This window comes from Osmerus eperlanus, chromosome 11 (genome assembly GCF_963692335.1).
Source record: "Osmerus eperlanus chromosome 11, fOsmEpe2.1, whole genome shotgun sequence".
Classification (NCBI taxonomy): Eukaryota; Metazoa; Chordata; class Actinopteri; order Osmeriformes; family Osmeridae; genus Osmerus; species Osmerus eperlanus.
Genome location: NC_085028.1, coordinates 9,606,882 through 9,619,024, shown reverse-complemented (window position 1 = coordinate 9,619,024; position 12,143 = coordinate 9,606,882). Strand labels below are relative to the sequence as shown.

At 44.7% G+C, this 12,143-nt stretch overlaps 1 protein-coding gene across 3 annotated transcripts in view; it reads left to right on the top strand.

The window, feature by feature from the left end:
* usp32 (ubiquitin specific peptidase 32) overlaps positions 1–11,630 on the top strand; it is a 38,303-nt gene extending 26,673 nt beyond the window's left edge. For all 3 annotated transcript variants that reach the window (XM_062472569.1, XM_062472567.1, XM_062472570.1), the window contains 15 exons: positions 377–515; positions 661–766; positions 951–1,124; positions 1,778–1,952; positions 2,147–2,298; positions 2,461–2,572; positions 2,777–2,973; positions 3,194–3,378; positions 3,676–3,762; positions 3,983–4,103; positions 6,189–6,380; positions 6,559–6,784; positions 7,231–7,709; positions 7,918–8,010; positions 8,289–11,630. In XM_062472569.1, the coding sequence (XP_062328553.1) occupies positions 377–515; positions 661–766; positions 951–1,124; positions 1,778–1,952; positions 2,147–2,298; positions 2,461–2,572; positions 2,777–2,973; positions 3,194–3,378; positions 3,676–3,762; positions 3,983–4,103; positions 6,189–6,380; positions 6,559–6,784; positions 7,231–7,709; positions 7,918–8,010; positions 8,289–8,462 (2,612 nt within the window). In that variant the 3' untranslated portion in view covers positions 8,463–11,630. The remainder of the gene's footprint in view (positions 1–376; positions 516–660; positions 767–950; positions 1,125–1,777; positions 1,953–2,146; positions 2,299–2,460; positions 2,573–2,776; positions 2,974–3,193; positions 3,379–3,675; positions 3,763–3,982; positions 4,104–6,188; positions 6,381–6,558; positions 6,785–7,230; positions 7,710–7,917; positions 8,011–8,288) is intronic.
* The last annotated feature ends 513 nt before the right edge of the window (positions 11,631–12,143 follow it).

The window sequence follows — 12,143 nt, the reverse complement described above, 5'->3', positions numbered from 1 at the left end:
CACTGTATAACAAGCACCGCAATTATTATAGTGTGTTTGTGTCAGATACACCTTCAGGGTGTATATCTGCCATTTATAGCTTCCATGGTAATTCCCACAGGCACTAAAGTATTGTTTGAAGATGCCATTACGACGTCTCATTTTGTTAACTGCATCCTTGTTCCTCTATTGATTTAGCATGATTATGGCACAGACAGCAGACTGGGGCCCAGGTCCAGACAAATTCCATTCATGTCACCTGACCACATGCTAGTGTTTTTCTGCAATATTATAAGGAAAAACTCCTGTCCCTAATTATGACTGTAGATGGGATCCAATATTTACATAATACTAATTATATAATGTATTTTGCCGCCATCCCCCTCCACCTTTCCAGTCCCAACAGAGAAAGGGGCCACAGGCCTCAGTAACCTAGGCAACACATGCTTCATGAACTCCAGTATCCAGTGTGTGAGCAACACCCAGCCTCTCACAGAGTATTTCATATCAGGAAGACACCTCTACGAGCTCAACAGGTGTGTGTGTGTGTGTGTGTGTGTGCGTGCGTGCGTGCGCGCGCGCGCGTGCGTGCGTGTCTGCTTCCTGATGTGTTTCTATCTTAGCTGGGCAGGGTTTGGAGACAATGTATCTCGAAACTTCAAGTTCCTCATATCTTTTTAGAACCAATCCCATTGGGATGCGCGGTCACATGGCCAAGTGCTATGGCGACCTGGTGATGGAGCTGTGGAGTGGGACGCAGAAGAATGTTGCTCCTCTCAAACTCAGGGTGGGTACAGAGGCTTTCTATTTCTACTTTAACTTCTCTCTGACATTTTAGTCGATACAGTAGATGGATATTAAAATGTTCGACCGCCACATTAACCTAATTGAAATCGAACCCTAATAATGACGACTGGGGTCTGTGTCCGGTTCATGAACGTGTTTTTGCCTCTTCGTTCCCCTCCCATTAGTGGACGATAGCGAAGTACGCCCCCAGGTTCAACGGCTTCCAGCAGCAGGACTCCCAGGAGCTGCTGGCCTTCCTGCTGGACGGCCTTCACGAGGACCTGAACCGCGTCCACGAGAAGCCCTACGTGGAGCTGAAGGACAGCGACCTGCGGCCTGACTGGGAGGTGGCCTCCGAGGTCAGAGTTCACTCCACTGCCATGTTAATGTTTAAGCTGGACCGCAGATAGGTTCAAGACAGAGTCTGGCCCCCCCCCCATAAACAGATCAGATATGAACTCTAAACACACAGAAATGATAGGAACCCCCCCCCCCCCAAAAAAAAAAAAGAAATCTCTGCATTTACATGACATCATTGGAAACTGCTGTCTCTTTATTGTAAAGTAACAGTGAATGTCGAGAAAATATGCATTTGTCCAGTATTTAATCAGGGCTTCAAAATATAGATTTTTTTTAAGGTTTTCCTTTTCTGAATCAGGGCTAGTTATATTAGCAACACTACAGCCAGTTGTAGTATTCAACTCCGTTCTCCTCTACCCATTGACAGTGTTTGCTGTAATGGCTTAGAAGCTCCCATCCTCTCGTGGCCTTTTCAAAAGTCAAAGGACAAGTAGGGAGGTGAACGAGTCGATGAAGCTCTAATCAGCGAGGCACTTCATAAGACACTATTGATTGGGAATGTGCATTAAAAGCCCTTAATGGCCAGGTGGACACAGTTGTGCATGTGTGCTCTGTAGGTGAGTGTATCCGAGGGAGTCAGAGAGATGAGCGCTGGTCGTGTTTATTGATCAACACATCTGTGTGTGTGTGTGCGCGTCTGTGCCTGCTACAGGCGTGGGAGAACCACTTGCGCAGGAACAGATCCATCGTCGTCGACCTCTTCCACGGCCAGCTGAAGTCGCAGGTCAAGTGCAAGACGTGCGGCCACATCAGCGCCCGCTTCGACCCCTTCAACTTCCTGTCCCTGCCGCTGCCCATGGACAGCTCCATGCACCTGGAGATCACAGGTGAGGGCCGCACGCATTCCATCACCTCCGACTGCACCTCTGTGTACCAGTGTGCTTTCACTCCTCAGAATATGACTCAGTCCATTCTCAGATATCAGGATTCATTCTGAAACAAGGGTTGTGTCAGTGTTGTACACACAAATGTATGGATTCTTATTGTGTGTGTGTGTGTGTGTGTGTGTGTGTGTTGATAGTCATCAAGCTGGATGGTTCCACTCCGGTGCGGTTCGGCCTGAGGCTCAACATGGATGAGAAGTACACGGGTTTGAAGAAGCAGTTGAGTGAGCTGTGCAGCCTGAAGCCTGAGCAGATCCTTCTGGCAGAGGTGCACACCTCCAACATCAAGGTACAGCACAGGGACTGGCAGCACACTGTGGAAATCCACATCATCCTATCCGCCTCTACTTGGTCACTTTTGGGCAAACAACCAAAGCTGCTATGTATAGGTGTGTCTTATCTGCCAATGCAAAATATGTACTCTGTTTTCCATTTCCGTGTGTGCGCGCAGAATTTCCCTCAGGACAACCAGAAGGTGCGTCTGTCAGTGAACGGCTTCCTGTGCGCGTTTGAAATCCCTGTGCCTGGCTCACCCACCTCCCTCACCTCACCCACGCAGACAGGTAGGAGATCTGTCAGACGCTCCCCCTTTCATCCAACATTAAAGATGAATTCATGGAAGCAGTGCTTGCTCCAAACACTGCACACGCAGAGCAAGCAGCTGCATAAGAGAACAGCGCCTCACCTAGGGCGTTCTGAAAATTGAAGAAAAAACCTAACATTTACCAAATTTGACTATTTTTGTATTTATTTATTCGCATTTACAGACATCACCCCCATGGCGAATGGGTCTGCAGTGAACGGGCACCCTGGCAGGCCAGGACTCATCCCCAACGGCATGCCCAGCACGGTGGTGCCCAGCACCAATGAGAAGCCCCTGGCCAACGGGGTGCCCAACGGCCACATCACACCAGTCCAGGACAGCCCCTTCATCGGCTACATCATCGCCATGCACAGGAAGATGGTGGGTAGTGTTAAAAGTGCTTGATAAGCAGACACTGTGTTGGACAATTGAGATTGGTAGTCTTTACAAAGCAAGATGACCTGGGGACAAATATACTGATCTGCCGAACATTGTGACGTCAAATGGCAAAGTATGAGAGAGCAATTTCTTTACAAGCTTTTTTGTGCACGTGTTTGTGTCGGTGTGCGCGTGTGCGTGTGTGTGTTATTCTCTTGTTTAGATGCGCTCGGAGCTGTACTTCATCTCATCCCAGAAGAATCGTCCCAGCCTGTTCGGCATGCCTCTGATCGTGCCCTGCACGGTCCACACCAGTAAGAAGGACCTGTACGATGCTGTCTGGATCCAGGTTTCCCGTCTGGCCAGCCCCCTGCCCCCACAGGAGGCCAGCAACCACGCACAGGACTGGTCAGTACAGGCATTCACACATGGAGGAAGACACATCCTCTCTCTTTCTCCGTCGATCTTTCTCTCTCTGTCTGTGTCACCTCTTCTTTGTCCCGCTCTCATTCACTCACTCACTTACAGGAAACCGTAAACCCTGAGCTCTTAACCTGAATATTGTCTACAAAACTGCTACATTCTTTTGCTTGGTGTATCATAACTGTTGACATTTCAGCAAAGAAATTACAATTAGCCTTGCCGATCTGAAGGTCACATTGTTGGAATGCTAAATGCTGAGTGGTGTTCTGCCTGACCTTACAGTGATGACAGTATGGGCTACCAGTACCCCTTCACGCTGCGGGTGGTGGGCAAGGATGGAAACTCATGTGCCTGGTGCCCCTGGTACAGGTAAAACATCCATTATCTTGTCTCACACACTGTTAACTACGCCCTTTATCACACACACACACACACGCACACACAGCTGGGCCCAGGTCCAGGAATCCCTGAGAGGGCGGGGGTTGGGAGGACATGATCAGGTGAGCGTGTGTGTATGAATGTCACTTCACACACGGGTTTATAAGCTTAGGGACTGATGCCATATCTGCCTGTGTGTTTGTGTGTCCAGGTTCTGCAGGGGCTGCGCAGTGGAGTGCACAGAGGACAGGGCGTCTGTGGGGAACGCCTACATCGCAGTCGACTGGGACCCGACAGCGCTGCACCTCCGCTACCAGACCTCCCAGGAGAGGGTGAGCCACCTCGTCCCTCATTGCCCGTGTTGCTGAAAGCGAATCGTTTTACATACCGTTTCTGTTCATCTACTGCCTCTGTCACCTCTGTGAATTAGGACCGCAGTTGGCTCTTGATGATCCAAATGGAACTGTGTTCAAGTTTGTGCCTCCTTGGCAATTTGATCTCCACCCAACACCACCTGGTACCTACACTTGAACATGCAGCTAATTGTTATTGGGCCTGAGTGCCAGCGTCAGGGCTTATAACCTATAAAGCCTCAAGGACAGAGAAAAGGCAGTGGGTTTCTGGACTGGAACATGGCCAGTGGCTTTTTATCAGGGTCCCTGCGATATTCATGTCAGATAAGAGTGTTTCCCTGACCCTGGGTGTTATGTCATCCCCAAAGAACAAGACGCCGACAGCTGTGTTAATGATCAAACCGCTGCTCTGTTGACCTCCAACAGAGGAAAAAGGGTTTGAACAGTAAACCATGGATGAGCAGTCATTTTGAGTTTGCATTGGAGTTGACAAGCAGGGCTCTATGCAAAAAAAAATTTTGAAGGAGCACATGTGCCCCCAAGTGAAAAGGTTTAGGGGCACAGTCAGTTTCTGTTTTTAACATTGCATCTTTATTAGACTATTGAATGAATTACTAAAAATGACCGGAAACAGGATTGGTTACTTATTTATTCATTACATATTACTTTTTTGTATTTTTTGTAAAATTATTTCAAACCGACTGGCTTGGCCAAGCTTTGTAGCGTGGGTGTCATGATCTTTTGATCACATGATCACATTTAGAGGCATCAAACTTTTCCAGGGAGGGCCCCACTGTACTGATCCAAATGAGGTCCTTGGTGGTGGATAGGTTCAAACCTTGTTTTTACAGTCAATGGTTTAAACTACTTGTTAATGGGAAATGTCGTTTTTATGTCAGTTGGGGGGTTAATTATGTTCACGGAAGCATTGTTTAAGTTTCTATTGTTGAACTCGTGTTTATTTTGATATGTGTAGTGTTGGATCTTAGTTTGATTGTTCACACTGAGGGTGAAGGTTAGCTAGCTAGGTCGCTAGCCAGGCAGTTACAGCGCAGGATAGATGCAGTAGGTTATCACAGGACGCAGCCTATGAGGTTTATCAAGGTCGCGATTATAGTTGCAATCTCAGAAAAAAGGAATAAACGTTTCCCGTTGCAAATAATGGTTTTAGTATTTTCGGGTTCCACCATCTCTTTTCAGGTAACTGACAGCTTCAGTAGGTTAAAACCGTAGACTGTATGTCCATGATTAAAACTCGCTCGCACCCGTGCGCCCAAATACTTTTCCACGCTCGAACATTTTTTTTTTTACTCGCATATGGGTCAAGGTCATTTTTTAGAACTGCTGTGACTACATTTAAGTGTTAATTATAAATTTACTGTATATCTTAACATTGCACATTATGACTGTTGAATGTTAACTTAGCTGTGATAAGAGACACCTGATAATCAGTGTGTGAAAGGCAGAAGAGCATAGTATTGGACCCTGTGTCACTGCAGATGAAGTTAGCATTACACACATCCACATCCATTCTGATTCCCATGTCCTGTCCAAAATTAAGGATATCATATAATAATTTAAATTATATCCACAGTAAGTTTTATTTCTATTATTGTTATGGTGGTGGTGACAATGCTGTGATTCAAGATGGCACTGTTCAAATTGGGGGGTAACACTCCTTAAAAAAGCCTTTGTTTACTGATGTGGCTACGTGTGTGTGATAGTGGTCTGTCTCTGTGTAGTTGTCCTGTCTGACGTGTCCACCTCCCTCTCTAGATAGTGGAGGAGCACAGCAGTGTCTGACGTGTCCACCTCCCTCTCTAGATAGTGGAGGAGCACAGCAGTGTCTGACGTGTCCACCTCCCTCTCTAGATAGTGGAGGAGCACAGCAGTGTCTGACGTGTCCACCTCCCTCTCTAGATAGTGGAGGAGCACAGCAGTGTCTGACGTGTCCACCTTCCTCTCTAGATAGTGGAGGAGCACAGCAGTGTCTGACGTGTCCACCTTCCTCTCTAGATAGTGGAGGAGCACAGCAGTGTCTGACGTGTCCACCTTCCTCTCTAGATAGTGGAGGAGCACAGCAGCGTGGAGCAGAGCCGGAGGGCCCAGGCAGAGCCCATCAGCCTGGACAGCTGTCTGAAGGCCTTCACCAGCGAGGAGGAGCTGGGCGAGGACGAGCTCTACTTCTGCTCCAAGTGTCAGTCCCACAGCCTGGCCACCAAGAAGCTGGACCTGTGGAGACTGCCACCCGTCCTGGTAAGACTCCCGGGGAACGGAACACCATCAACTGCCGGCATGCTCAGACAATCTTCTTCTCATAGATGCACGCTTTAATACGTGTCAGCGCTATGTTTTGGGGAAGATGATTAGTCCATTTTGGCATTGAAAAAAGGTATTCAAGTAGCCTTCCGTATCTTGGGCTTTCGCCTCACAGATTGTCCACCTGAAGCGCTTCCAGTTTGTAAACGGGCGTTGGATCAAGTCCCAGAAGATCGTTAAGTTCCCCCGGGAGAATTTCGACCCCAGTGCCTTCCTGGCTCCCAGGGAGGTGGAGCACAGTCTGCACTCCCACAGCGAGGGGGAGGGCTTTCTGAGGACGGGGAGTGGAGACAACATCTCTTCTATCTCTGCCCCGGCTGGACTCTCCAGCGCTTTCAAAGGTCCGCACCGCAGTGACATAGTGGTTCAAGCAACCTTACTTCTTTTCAACATTTTTTTATCTCATGAAGTCTATATCTTTATTTGTAAGGAAGTCCTAATATTATTTATGCTTGGCAGCATATTAAATATGAGTTACTAATGATGATAGCACATTTAGATGTTAAACTATAAAGTTCTCGTGTGAACATGTCGCTGTGGGTTTCCTGTTGTCAAAGTAAAGTTGAGTTCAGCTGTCTCTGAGAGAGTACACCACAGTAGCTTCCCCCAAAGGTGGAATGGTAATGTACCATTAGTGCTCATTGCACCCCAGACTAGGGTTTGGGTTAGGCATCTAACCATTTGTACACAGAGCACACCACATGGCCCAGTTTTAACAGGAAGTGTGTTTGACTCATGGTCCCCCTTTTTAAGCGTGTTGCTCTACTTTTGTGGTTGATCCCTGCAGCCTCCCCAGCTTCCGGCAGGAAGTCTGCCCCCCCACTCAGCCGACACGGCAGCCCCGCCAGCAGTCCCAAGAGTGGCGGAGGGGGGCGGCGACAGGCCCGTCTCCGCCTTCCCCAGCTGGGAAGCCGCCTTCGCCTCTCTAACAGCAAGGAGAACCTGGAGGGAAGCACAAAGGACGGGGGCGCCAACCCCGACGCCGAGCCCAAGGAAGTGCCGCTGCAGGCCAACACGGAGGCCACGGGGGCAGAGGCCTCAGGCACAGGCATCAGCTCAGGCGAAGTTGCCCCTAACCCCCCGGAGTCGTCCATGGCAAGCGAGGCGTCCAGCAGCCACTGTGATGTCATTTTCATGAATGGCGAGAGCGTCCAAAGCAACGGTACAGAGGGCAGCACAGACCCTGGCTCGGACCTCGACACCTCCCAGCTGCACCAAAGAGAGAACATCTGTCTGGAGCCCATGTACAATTTATATGCAATCTCAGTAAGTGAATTACTCATTATACAACAACTGCCTGAAGGTTTCTGCAGATGTTTGTTTAATTAAACATTTTGTGATTTCTAGAGCTGGAACTCATACTGTATAATTTTTCTATGCTCATTTGATGTATAGAAAATGTATGTAAAATGTATCTTTTATTAGTGTATTTATGTACCTTCTCTCTCTATAAAATAATGTTTCTTTCTCTCAGTGTCATTCAGGAATCATGGGAGGAGGCCACTATGTGACCTACGCCAAAAACCCCAATGATAAATGGTACTGTTACAATGACAGCAGCTGTAAGGTAAGAAAGCCTTTTCCCTTCCCTTGTCCCTGCACAGTTTAACCTTCAATGTACACAAGCAGTTTGGTCAGTCAGATTTGGCTCAAATTCTTAATTGACAATCAATATAGTGGGCTGAAAGAGTCAATGTTAACAAAGGGTGTTATTTCAGCTCAAGCAGACAATCAACTGCACTGTATCCTTTCAGAAAAGGCTCACTTAACTAACCCTAAGCACTTAGCACGTATTCTTGTATGTAGAAGCTTTTATTCTTTTAATTATGTTTTCTGCGTTTTTAGGAAGTGCATTCTGAGGAGATTGACACCGACTCAGCGTACATTCTCTTCTATGAGCAGCAAGGCGTGGACTACTCACAGTTCCTTCCAAAAACTGACGGTAAAAAGATGGCCGACACCAGTAGCATGGACGAAGACTTTGAGTCTGACTACAAGAAATACTGCGTCCTCCAGTGATCGTATTGTCTTCCATCGCTAGACTCAACCTACACTTGTCCTTCGGGACTAACAGATGCAGCTGGGTAGGGACAAAGACTATTTTTCATCTAGTGGATGCCAGGAAGCACAAAATGGCGGCATTTTGCAGAGTCATCACAAACTGACCCATAAGGATGTCTTATGACGACATATTGAATAACGGTACCCTATTTGTGACGGGGTGCGTTCCAGCACTTTCTCCATATAGAGACATTGAACAAGAAAACATCGGGCAAGTGTCAGTGTTGCCAAGGGAACAAAATAGCCCCAATTAAAAAGCACTAAATTGGCACACTGCAGTGCACATCAAGCCCAGTGAAATGACTCCCCTTCGCATCACTCAAGAGTGTAGCCCATGCCATTGAACAACTGTATCATCATCAAAAACAAAAAAATACACACAACATTGGAATGTGTATTGGAGGTTTGCACATGAACTGAAACTGCTTCCCCTGTTGTGCGTTTATCGCAAGCCAAAGTCCCAGTGGGGTGAGCTGAAACTCTTCTTGCAGCTGTAAGTGTCTACTCTCCATAGCCATCTTTCAGACCATTTATTTCAGTATTTGAGGATGTGTTGAACACCTGTTTTGGACTATTGACAGTCATTGACAAATTAAATTCAAATATTTAGCACCCCCCTCTTTCCACAGCTCTCAAGTGGTGTCAGTAGATAAAACCTTCATGCTACCTCACCATTGTTTGCATTTGTGACAGTATTAAAAGTTCCTCTGAGGTACATTCACACTTTAAGTTTTCCTTTTATGAACAACTCAATATTTCTGAGGACATTGGCTTTCAATTTGGCTTTTTCCTCCCCAAAAATTAAGAAACAACCATCAATCCAAAATAAAATGAAAGAAAGAACCACCACACCTGGAAGGTTATTTGTGCAATGTTGATTAACGTAGTTAATGGGGCTTGTTTCTGGGTTTGGGTCCAATTCAGTTTCAGTGGAGTGATTCCAGGATGACATGAATTGATAAAGCACTGAAGTCTATTGTTGAGTAAAAAAAATCACTTTCTGAATGAATACATAATCAAACCCCACCCATTTAATTACTTTATTTTAACTCTTAAACTTGAGTGTAAATCTGAGTTATGTTCAGGACAGGTGCCATAGATCATGATTCTAAGAGATGCTTTAAGTATATGGTATTTGCATATATTTTTATTTTTTTTTATTTGTATCCAAATACTTATTTTATAGTAATTGAATTTGTATTGTTTGTGTTTTAAGCACACTTGCTTTATTAGGGGTATTCCAATCACTACTGTTTCTATGATACAGATACAGTTTGATACTGTAATTAATAGGGCTGCCTTTTAAGTCTTTATGCTATTGCTAAGCACAGTGCCCAAAGGCTGTCATGTTACTATCATTTGCATGATGTATTTGCTGCTAGTTGAAAAAAATCTGTGTCTCCTTCAAACCAGTGTCACATGAATAACGTTTCTGCATCTCTACTGTAGTCTGCTGCCACTTCCAGCTAGAGAAGCTAAAGCACTGGGTGCATCATGACACGGCATGTCATGTCACTTACCTTTCATCAGATGTTTCATCATGATGAGTCTATGACAGTTCAATCGAGACAAATATATCAAGTATAGCTACTTGTTGATGACTGTAGCCAAGCCAACAGCTAAATGCATTTAAAATATGTCTGCGTCTCTGATGTCATGTTGTATTCCATGTTGAGTTGTAAGAGACTTCCATGGTCAAGCCAAAGTCCTTCACAGATTGTACTAGCCAACACAAGAGGCCCCACAAGCAGATGGCATGTGAAACTTGGGGGGACAGTAAGATGAAACATTAAGAATTGGTAGAAATGTCTTACATTGAGGCAACATGAGTCCCTATTTCACATGACTGCAAATCATATGTATTCTGAATAATGTATTTGTATATGAATGTTGTTAGTGGAAAACTTGTCAACTCACGCTGCTTGTTCATTTGACAGGTCTCAGTGGAGACTGTGAATTGGAAATGCACGTATATATATATATATTTTTTTTCTTTTACTCTGAACTCTTCAGTCAGTCGCAGATTTGTACGTCTGGTTTGTAGGAGCATTTGCAAAAAGCTCTTCTTTGGAGCTGCATCTTAAATCACCACTGTGAACTGATTTTGTTTATTTGAAAAATGATGAACCGTTAACAGTTCTCAGTATTTATTGTTGCTGTTCAACAAATTGCATTGCTTTGCTTGCTTTTAGCTGTCAAAATCATTCAGAGAATTTTAAGCAAATACACCTTCTAACCTCCTTTTTGAACTATTTCGTTTTTTTAGCTGCTGAATCTTGGGGTGCTGTCATCATGGATGTATAAGATAAATGTCTGTCATTGAAGTACATTTTTATTTTTCTTTGTCAGAAAATGATCTCCGTAAAACAAATGTAAGCATATTGAGCCGTGTGTGTGGTCACCCTAGTAAAATGTTTGTCCCCAATTGATCAATGGTGTCAAATGAATGTTATAGAGTGAGTGTCAAGGCCTGGCTTGTTTGTGCAAACTGATGAGTACTATAAAACTCTCCAATTAAATCAACACTTTTTAAAATATTCTTTTCACTTTGTTTTTAACATTCAATAACTGGTGACTGGCTCGTGTTGTAGATTAGGTTTTACACTTATTTTGTGTGACAAGATCAAGATGGCATATTCTGCTTTTTTTTGTTCTATCTTGCACAAAGCTTAGTCTTTTTAATAAAAGTGGCTGCAGTCAGCTGCCAGTGTTGGAATTGGAGTAATTAAATGTCCAATTCAAGTGATTGGGATTTAAATTGAAAAGACCCCTTTCTCTATTTTAGAGACCCCCTCCCTCCAGATTGCAATGTATAGCTTTGGCATGTAGTGCAATCTACTACTGAACTTGTACTTATCCTCATCCTTTGTCTAATATTTGTTGTGTTAAGTTAATTTCAGTGGATCGTCAAGAGAGATGTTAATTTAATGAACTTTATTTTGTTGAGAGTAAATATGACATTGCACTGACATTGAAAATGTACATACGTGTTTTGTAAATAAGCCAATAATACTGTATGTATTTGAATATGAACTGTAAAAAATTACTGTAGTTGTATATGGAGTGATGATGTTGATCTGTAACAAATATTCAAGCAACAAATTAAATTCTGCAGATGCAATTCAATCGTTTGTTGTGTATATTTTGTTTTTCATTCCTATGCATGTTGCGGGCATGCGTGTGTGTTTGCATCTTTAGTAGAGTCACAGACCAGAGCAGGCCTGTGACTGTGAGAGGAAACCACAGCTTCGTCTACAGCGGGGGTCTCTGCAGACCAGCCTGCTTCTGCAGTGGAACTGGAACTGCAACTTGTTACGCCAACCTCTTCCATGAAACAATGACATTTACTGCACAACTACCCTGGTTACAAGAGGGGGCTTTCCTAAGAAGTTACTCCAGCTCCGATTTTCACTATCAAGTCAGATTATGGACATTTCTGTCTTATCCACACACTCTCACTCAATGTTGTTTTCATCTAAACAGTGTTCACAGGTATAAGAAATAATAGCTACAGCCTTCTACACAAGTATTCAATCAAAGTGAATGTAAGAACCTAAACCATAGAGTCAATCTTGTTGGCTAGTTAAGTATGGAAGACAACACAGCACTCAGGTAGTGTGTTTATTTGCTTGAGCATTT